Source organism: Camelus bactrianus, chromosome 6, assembly GCF_048773025.1.
Source record: "Camelus bactrianus isolate YW-2024 breed Bactrian camel chromosome 6, ASM4877302v1, whole genome shotgun sequence".
Taxonomy (NCBI): domain Eukaryota; kingdom Metazoa; phylum Chordata; class Mammalia; order Artiodactyla; family Camelidae; genus Camelus; species Camelus bactrianus.
The window spans coordinates 41410781-41420817 of NC_133544.1; the positions used below are offsets into that span (position 1 = coordinate 41410781).

Here is a 10037-nt window from a genome sequence, read left to right on the forward strand (position 1 = left end):
GAATTTTCACAAACATACACACCCACATAATCACCACTCATCAAGATTTCCATCATCCCAGAAAGTTCTCTCACTCCTCTTCTCAGTCACTATCTCCTCTTTTCAGAGGTAACCACTGAATTCTACCACTATAGATTTTAGTTTTGCCCATTCTAAAACTTCATGTAACTGGAATCATACAGCAGTACTATTTTACATCTGGTTTATGTCACTCAACCTAATGTCTGTGAGATTCATCCATGTTGTGTATGTCAGTAGTTTGTCCCCTTTTATTGCTGTGCAGTATACTACTGTATAAATATTACACCATTTACTCATTCTCCTATTGGTGGAGCTTTAAGCAGCTTCCAGGTTTTAGCAATTATGAATAAAGGTGCTATGAAAATTCTTTTGTATGCCCCTTGGTGGACATATGCATTCATTTCTCTTGGATATATAAGTGATATATAAGTGGCAATGGAATAAAATTTTCCAAAACAAATTTACACTCCCACAAGCAAATGTATGGGAGTTCTAGTTGTGCCACATCTTCACCATGGTCTTACTTTAAATGGCACTGTACATGAAACAAACCCTAGGACCTGCTCAAAGTGGGAAATCAGATCACAACCAAAAAGCTGGGACCCCAAAAGGCAACACCTTCAATGAAAGATAAACTGGAATGGGGCATGGGGAACTCACTTCATTCTCATAAAAATGAACACTCTTGCCTTTCTTAGCTTTGGTTCAGAGTAGGTGGTAGTGGTAGTAGTGGGGTGGGGTCTTCATAACTACAATCTGGCCTTCACTCAAGTTTGGCATTGGAATTCAATTATCTTTGTTAGGCCAAGTAAAACTTCAATGTCAAGTGGTTCTGGGTAGATAGTGTCCATGGATTCCTAGGAGAAACAGATGCATTTTCTCTCTGGAGGAACATACTCTAAATCTAGATCAGAAATAATTCAAACTAATAAATTCCAATGAACTCACAATAAAAAATTCATTTTAAAAAAAAGAGGAAATAAGCCACTATGAAAAGCAGACACAACTGAATCCCATACACAAAGACTGCAGATATTAATAACAGCAATGAAAAACATAACACATTTAATATAAAGAAATAAGAGTAATAAAAGTATAACCAAAAATTAAGAAACTAATTTTTAAGAGCGCCAAAAGGAATATGTAGAAATCAAAAAGTACAATGGAAATGAAAAATCAGCAGATAGGCTAAACAGAAGAAAGGACACAGCTAAAGAGAGAATTTGTGAACTGGAAAACAGAACTAATGAAATGATCTAATTTCAGAGTTAGGAAATATAAGCAGTTAACAGACATATAAGATAGAATTAAATGGTCTAAAATCCACAGAATCTAAATTCCAGAAGGAAGGGTGAGAAAATAAAGGAGAGATATTAATAAGAATTTTCCAAAACTGGTTAAAGACACTATACCTCAGAAACAGGTAGCCCAATAAATCCCAAGCAAGAGAAGGGAAAGAAATGCACAGGTAAAGAGTGAAACAGTAGCAAATCAAACACAGAAAGAAGAATTTCTTTTTCCAGACTAAAAGCAAGTATAAGAATGGAAAAAAATCAAGGCCAGAAGATCTATACATATGCAATTAATTTTCCTGAAAGACATTAAGGCAATTCAATAGAGAACGAAAAGTCTTTCAATAAGCAGTGCTAGAACAACTGGATGAATGATGGGAAAATAAAATGAATTTGGATCCTGACCATACAAGGTGCACATATGCATGCACACACACACCTCATCTCTCTTATTCCTGTATCTATTTCCAACACTTGATGACAGTGCCTGGTACAGAACAGGCACTCAATAAATAACTATTGAATGAATGAAAAAAAGTGTGTGTGTATAAACATAAACGCAAAAATGATCTAACTTCCAAAAGAAAACATAGGAGAATATCTTTGCAACCTTGGAAAAAGCAAAGATGTTTCAAAGAGGGCAAAAAGGTACTAAGTATAAAGGAAAAATAATTCAGTAAATTCAATTTCATGAAAATTAAAAACTTCTGCTCAGTTAAATACACTACTAAGAAAATGAAAGATCAAGCAACAAACTGAAAGAAAATACCTGTGTAATACATATATCCAACAAAGGACTTGTATCCAAAATACAATACACATCAACAATAAAATGATAACCTAATTTTTTAAGTGGGCAAAGACATCTCATTATAGAAGATATTTAAATAGCCAAAAGCACATGAAAAAGTGCTCAACATCATTAGTCATTAGGGAAATTCAAATTAAAACCATGAGATACCACTACATACCCACTAATGACTAAAGTAAAAAAATGACAACACTGAATGTTAGTGAAGATGTAGAGCAACTGGGACTCTCAAACATTGCTGATGGGAGTATAAAATGAAATGTTAATCATACACCTACCCTATTAATTAGCAATTCCACTACTAGGATTTACCAAAGAGAAATGAAAACATATGTCCACAAAAAGACTTGAACAAAAATATTCAAAGCAGCTTTACTCATCATAACCCCAAATAACCCAAATGCCTATCCACAGTATAGTCATACAATGAAATAATATTCAGCAATAAAAAAGAATCAACTATTTACAAATACCATACAGATGAATTTCCCACATACTGTGTTAAGGGAAAAAAGCCATAAACAAAACAGTCCACTTTGCATGATTCCACTTATAAGAAGTTCAAGAACAGATAAAACTATAGTTAAAGAAATCATCACGTTCATTGCCTAATGCAGGGTTGGGTAGGGGCTGCCTGGAAATAGACATGAGATAACTTTCTGTTTTGGTAGACACGGTCTGTATCTTGATAGAAGCACTACTTATACTGGTGATTATACTTATAAAAACTCACTGAACTGTACACTTCATTATCTGTGCATCACACTCTCTGTAAATTTTATCTCTATTTAAAAAGAGAGCATCCAGACAAAAAAGACAGATTATCTAAAAAGGACAGAATCAGACTGACTTCAACTTCTCAACTACAAGAATGGAAGGCCAGATGACAGAGGAATAATACATTCAAAGTGGTAAAATAAATAATTGTTAGTCTAGGATGTATGTTGAGAAAATTATCTTTCAAGGACAAGAGTGAAATAAAAGACAACTCCATACAAACAAACAAACAAAAAAAGAGTTTACTACCAGCAAGCTCTTATTAAAGGAACTTCTAAAAGATTTTTTTTTGAAGAAATGGTACTATTATTGTCTCTATTTTACATTTCTATTTTAGGCACAGAGAGCCTACAGAACCTGACTTGAAGTTCAGGTAGTCTGATTCTAGACTCGTCTCTCAATGTAAGAAGGAACTATACGGCAAAACTATAGTTTACATTTAAACAAATATTGATGGCATATAATAATAATAATAATAATAATAATAATAATAATAATAATAATAATAATAATAATAATAATAATAATAATAATGTTTGTGGAGATTAACAGACTAGAAAAAAACATATAGTTCACAAGCCAGTAGAGAGGAAAATGTAATCAAATTATACAAACTGAATGTTTACCTGCTTCTTTAACTTACCAATCAGTATGTTATAACCTTTTTACATTGAAGATTTTATAGGGAAGTTAGGTCAAAAACTGTCATTTTAATCTTGGAACCCCTAAAATTGAGTACAAAGCCTGCCATAGAATAAGCACTGTAGAGATCCATGGCACTAGATTCTATGGATATTATTTCTTTTTCTCTTCTTTCTTTTTTAAAAAAAGATTCTCTAATAGTCTAATAGCCAGGCTTGTCTTCCTGAGACAACTTGTCTGAGCTATGAGAAAGAAAGTGATTAAAGAAATGTGTACTTTCGAGTTTACCTCAAATGAAATCTCTACATTATGTGTGATAAAAGAAGAAAAACAGAGGAACATAAATAGGGAATTGGTGTACATAAATTTCAGGGAATACTAGGCAGTATGTCAGAAGACACTTAAAGCTATAGAATAAACTTGTGCTTCTTTCTGGTGTATCAATTTTACTAGATTTTTTTTTCTGGAGAAATAAAGTATTTTCATTGACTACTAATTTAAAACACTTTTATTAAAACAAACATGAACATATGGAATAGAATGCAAAATTTACATGAATTTTTAAGTGAAACAAGAGGCTTCACATAAATGTTGAGCTTCCCATAAGGTTACATGCAATAGAACATGTATGCTGTATTTACATAAGAGATATTACAGGAGTAAAAAGCAAGCTATATAGTAAGAGAATGAAAAATTACTCCTATTCACAGGACAGATAAGCATGCAGCCAGTCTACTTTAGTGAGGGTGACTTGCTGTTATAGTCATGGACCCTTCGAAACCTAGAAAGCTTTCTCTTATAGAAAATTTCATTTCGAACATTTCCTGGTGCTGGCATCAGACCTTAATCTCAAGAGTCTACCCTCTTTGTTTATCTAGCCCTGATTATTACCTACAGAATAAATCTTAAACCGGCCCTGTCTACCAATTCTGCCTTTTGCGTACTCAATCAAGATTTTGAAAGTCATTCGTGCTGTCTTGCTCTACCAGACATTTTTCTGTCTGAACATGTCTAATAACCAAGTCTTGACTGTAACACACTCAATCTTAATCTTAGCCTGCCCACACTGTTTCTAAAATCCATCACTTTAGAGATGGCAGTATTTATGGGGCAGACTCCCATTATAACTGCCAATGATCTATTGTGAATTACTACTGTAGATAATTAGTAGAATCTCCCAAACTTTGATGATTAGCCAAGCAATCCAACTATATTTTTCAAACCAAAACAAGCCAGCTAAGCCAAAATAGCCTTTATTGTGAAACACAACATGCTTCTGATAGAAATTAATTCACAAGTGAAAATCCTTCAATCATCAATATGACCTAAAAGGTATCACATATTAGAACATCTTTCAGGCTCTCTTTCCTTCTTAAGCAAATGCAGTTTACATGATATATAAAATTGCACTTAGGGGACAGAAAAAAATGTTATAAAAAGGTTCAAAGAACAATAAATAAATAAACAAATAAATGCACCAAAGGATACAGGTTGTAATCATTAGATAAATAAAAACCACACAGGTGCACCTATCATCAGATAGATCAGGCTGGCTGAAACACGTAATTTTTAGAAATAAAAAGATTTTTTTTATATAGGTGGGAGGAGTTCAGGAAAAAAGAATCATCAGAATTTTATACCTGAGCTGGGACACTTCACAAAACAGAAGAGTACAGTTTCTTTCCTCCAAAAAAAGACAGTCCTCTGTAGAATAAGCTCTGTCCTTTAGTTCCCACTCTGAGCTCAAGTTTTGCTTAAACCAAAGGACCAAAGGAGATTTTCGCTCTAAAAGGGAGAGAATTGGGGGTATATGGAGAAGCAGAGGGGTATTTAAGTAAGATGCTTCTAAATAAGTTAATTCAAAACCTAGCTGCCATTAGAATTATCTAGCTCCACCTTAGACCAATTAAATCAGAATAGGTGCCCAGGCATGGTTATTTTCTAACCATGGGTGATTCTACTCTACAGTCAGGTTAAAAAAAGCACCATTCTAAATTTAAAGGAGCTAGGAGAGGGACACTCAGTCAGACACATTAAGCAACTCCAATTTTTGATTCATTAAGCAACTCCAATTTTTGATTCTGTACTAAGAGAATCAAAAGAGAAAAGAGTATAGAATGGGTGACATTTAAGTAGCCAAAATGCAACAGAAATAAATTATATTTCACTTTCTATCTGAATAGAAGATAAAATATTAATTTTTGAATTATAAAACCATTAGCCTAACTATGCAACTAATTTGTTTAAAATTTGTTACTGTAAGCTGCTCTTTTTTTCTTCACATGTTTAAAAAAACTACTGTAATCTTGTCACAAGTAAGACTCTACTATCAAAACCAATCAAGATTCTTTCATTAATTCAAAAAACTACCACCAAGCTTATGGTATACATCAGACACTCAAATGAAAGAAACAGTGGCAAATAAGACAGGACTTCCACGGTGATTAAGCTCCCTTGTGAAACTTTTAGGCTACTGTGGAAAATAGACTTTGACCAAAAAAAGTGTAACTGTTATAAAGATAGGTATAGAAGTAAAAGTACCAAGTGCTACAGAGCTTCACAAACCTGGGGGATTAAACTAGTCTGGAGAATGGAAGAGGGGACAGAAGGAACTGGCAATATCAGGGAAAGCTTCTCTGAAGAAATGATGTGCCTTAAGTGAGATCTAACCCAAGAGCAAGTAGTTAAATTAGGTGAGGGCAAGGGGAATGCTGGTGGTCAAGGCAGGGGAAAACAGTAACACAAAGGTCCTGAGGTAAGGGGGGAAGGCTAAAGCATTCTAGAAAATGAGAGAAGATGAATATGGATAAGGAATATAGAGAATGGAGCAAGGGGAAGGGTAGCTCATAATGAGATTAGAGAGGCAGGCGGATGCCAGTTCACAGGACCATGTAGTGACGTTAAGGGTTTGAATTTCATCCTCAAAACAATAGGAAATCACAGCAGTTTTAAAGGAATGACAACCTTTTTGCAAATTGATCTAAAAGCTAAATTTTTGCTAGTACTGTCCTATCTAAAGAGTGTTCTGCCCAGTATTTCAAGAAACCTGAAAGTAGTATTTTTATAGAGGTGATAGGATCATCAAGCTACCATAACTTAATTACATCAATCATTAAGAGCCTTTACTGAAATCTCTTTAATTTCAACTAAAGCAAGATTTGGATTGTGATTAGTAGTGTTTGCTATGTGGAAGAAACTATGCTGGCTGGTCACCATAACCACATAAGACCATTTGACACTTTACATATCTCACTGGAAATTAGAATATTAACATACTGTTTTATTAGTCAGTTTATCATGAGTAACTATATGTCCTATTTAATGGTTATAGCTTTCTCTGCCAAGAAAGCACCCTCCATATTCTGTGGAAATGCTCCTATGGTTTTGGTGGGAGGGCTGCCTATAATAAACTTTACTCCCCTAGCCCAGGAAGTGAGTATATGACCTACACTGGACTTACTGTATTCACACCTTTCTGGCTCTCTTGACTGATCCAAAGGATGGGCACATGACCTAAGTTGGGCTAGATTTTAAACATTGAAGCTTAGAGAAAGGCACTTTTATTCCTCAATGTGCAAGCGATAAGGGTGTGACCCTGGAGCAACTGATGGCCAAACTCCATACCTGTGGAGAAGCCCAAGAAACAAAAGAGACCCTGAGAAAAAGTAAAAACAATCATGAATGAAAGACACAATGAGTTCTAATGCATTATAATACCATCTAGTCAAGTCCCTGAGATCAGCTGCACTCCAAACTTTCTGGATTTAGTGACTTTTTTTTTTTGCTTAAGCTCCTCTGGTTTTTGCCACTTGCAACCAAAAGATAACAAATATCCAACACTATGAAATAAGGAATGAATTGATTTTCAGTAGATAATGTGTACATCGTTATGTGCTAGCTTCAAGCATTACTTCTGTCCCACACAGGAAAGGAGCCATATTCCTAACAAGATTTTATCATCTTTGGAGGGATAAGCTATATTATTTACACAATAAGAGATTAAATGCAAAGTCTGTAAACATTTTAAACTAGAACTATTAAGATTAGAACAGAGAAGAATTAAGGTGTATTAAAAAAGGACAATGAGTTAAGGATCAGGAGACCAAGGTCCTTATTGTGTCCTATACTAGGTATACCATTTATTCTTAGTTAAGCTACAGTTTCTTCACCTGAAAAGTGGGAATGCTCTACATCATGTCTAAGGTTGCTTCTAGTACTGAAATTATTGAATCATTTTGAGGATATAAAAGCATACACCTCATTTACATTATTCCATATAAAACAAAGAAAAAAGTGTAAATTTGCTTTTAAACTAATCTAAATTGGGACTTCCCCCTCCTATTTAAGGGCAAACTCTTAAAACATGAAATTCTCAAGGATTACTATCACAAGCAAAAGATCCTCCAAATAAAAAATGTGAACCACAAATGAAGATATTCAATAGAATAAATACTTGGTATAAGTTAAATGGTCTCTTAAAAATACAAATTTTAGATTTCTTCTTTCTTGATCCAACTAAAGCATAACTGAATATCCTTGCCTATTATTCAGTTTTCAGAAAAATTCTAATTTAGTAGTCTGTAATACCATAAAGTACTTTAAACTAGGAATAGATGGGGGGGAAACTCAATACAAACGTCAGGCAGGGAGTAAGTACAGAGTGGGATAAAAATAACTCCGAATTGTAAATCAGAAGACCAAGTCATAAAGAATTTTATTCACAATATTAACTTCCTTCCATAGGGCAAGTTTTTTGAGTGAAGCTTTCAGATTCAAATCAGTAAATTTTGTGACATTTTATTCAGCTAGTCCCGGGTTGCCTCAAAAAAATCAAAAACCAAACTAAACCAAACCAACTACGTCGGGAAACTTTTTGAAGGCACACTTTCAAGTTCAGGCCCCAGATCTATTCCACACACGTGAAGCCATGTGTCCCACAAGTGAATCGATGACACCAAGGATAACCCCTCAAAATGAAATTAAAAACATCACCTTCCCACTGCTTTGGCAGTAAAAGCGGAACCTTACTTCAAGCGAGTCTCCGACGCCGAACCTAGGAGGGAAAGGACTGCTTTTGCTCATCTCCGTGAACTAAGCGGACCAGAGCCGGCCCCTGCGCCGGCGTCTCAGGAGGGGAAGAGAAACTCAGTGAGCCAGGGTCAGAACTGACGGCCCCCGAGCACGAGGCTCCGTCCCAGGGTCCCGGGACGCCCCTCGGGAGGCAACCGGGTTTCTGCGGAGCTGGAGGCTTCGACGGTTGGGGCCTGGGGTCGCCGCTCGGCCGAGGAGCCACAAGGGGAGGCCTGTGCGTGGCAGTCACCGGACAGACTCACCTCGGCGTCTTCTTTGCACTGTGGGAGCGAGGGGAACTCCAGCTTCACGTCCTCCATGGTCCCGGCCCGCGAGCTTGTGGGTGGGGTGGGGTGGGAGTGGGGGTTACCCGGCCGGCCCTACCCTCGAGCTGGCAGTGGCGGTGAGAGGAAGCAGGGCGGGTAGACCGAAGGACTGAAGGGCAGACAGCGGGTTTACACTAAAACACGCAAACTAAAGGGTCCCAGTGACTCCGGCGGCGGCGGCGGCGACAGCCGGGAAGAGGAGGGTTGGGCGGCTCGTGCCCGGCCGCCATGCTGCTGCCGTTTCCCTTCCCCCCGAGTCTCCGCGCCCCTCAGGCCGCCCAGGCTCCGGCACCAGCACGAGCCCTACAACCGTCTCCCCTCCTTCCCCACAAACCTCCCTGCGCCGCCCCAGCCAATCCCAGCCCACGCTCGCCTTCGGCCCGCCCCCCGGGGCCACCAGGTGTCAGCGCGCCGCCGCCCCGCCCCTAAGCCAGAGCGCAGACGCGGGGGGCGGGGCCCCGGAGGCGCCGCGGCGGGAGCTCACCGGGTGAGGCGGAGGTGGGACTGCGGCAGGAGGGAAAGAACGACGAAATCAGCTCTGCCCTTTCCGACAAGGCGCAGATCCCTTCTTTGGTATATGAATGGGCAAGAATCCTAGGCACCATAAACTGCCATACGAAAGGAAACTAGTTTCTCCTCTCTCAGAATCCTGCGCAATCTGTAGTGAGGTTATAACCAAAGGAGTGATGAATGAAGAGTTCACCTTAAAATTATGCTAAACAGAAAATGAAACACCATTATTTTTAAACGCATCGAAACGGTGTACTTTAACGAGTACTTAGGAATATGACAACTAGAAGATCTCGAGGCCGGCAAGTATAAAAAATCCTTATAAATAGAAACAATTTATAACTCAGTAAGTTGTAAATAATACCGAAGAAAGGTCTCTTCCTTTAACACTTCAACGTTTTATTAAACTATATGGCTTTCAATATCTTTTTAAAAAACAGTTTGAGTCAGTTAATGCTATATTGTTAATAAAGTTTAGGTATATGATACTTTCTCTGGGCATAAGGAGATACTGTGATCTTTTTTTGTTCTAAACAGATGAGGAAAATCAAGCTTAGAAGTGGAAGAATCCACACTTAAACTTGCAAG

General features: G+C 37.5%; 1 protein-coding gene across 3 annotated transcripts in view; it reads right to left on the bottom strand.

Moving 5' to 3' along the window:
- STYX (serine/threonine/tyrosine interacting protein) overlaps positions 1-9288 on the bottom strand; it is a 34804-nt gene extending 25516 nt beyond the window's left edge. The window contains exons 1-2 of one of the 3 annotated variants that reach the window (XM_074365525.1): positions 8877-9286; positions 8536-8596 (exon numbers count right to left, since the gene is read on the bottom strand). Coding sequence is in view for 2 of the 3 variants with exons in the window: in XM_074365524.1 (XP_074221625.1) it covers positions 8877-8933 (57 nt within the window). In the remaining variant the exon portion in view is untranslated. Of the gene's footprint in view, positions 1-8535; positions 8597-8876 lie in introns of all 3 variants that reach the window. The other 2 variants (XM_074365524.1, XM_074365523.1) reach the window with 2 other exon arrangements.
- Positions 9289-10037: the final 749 nt, after the last annotated feature.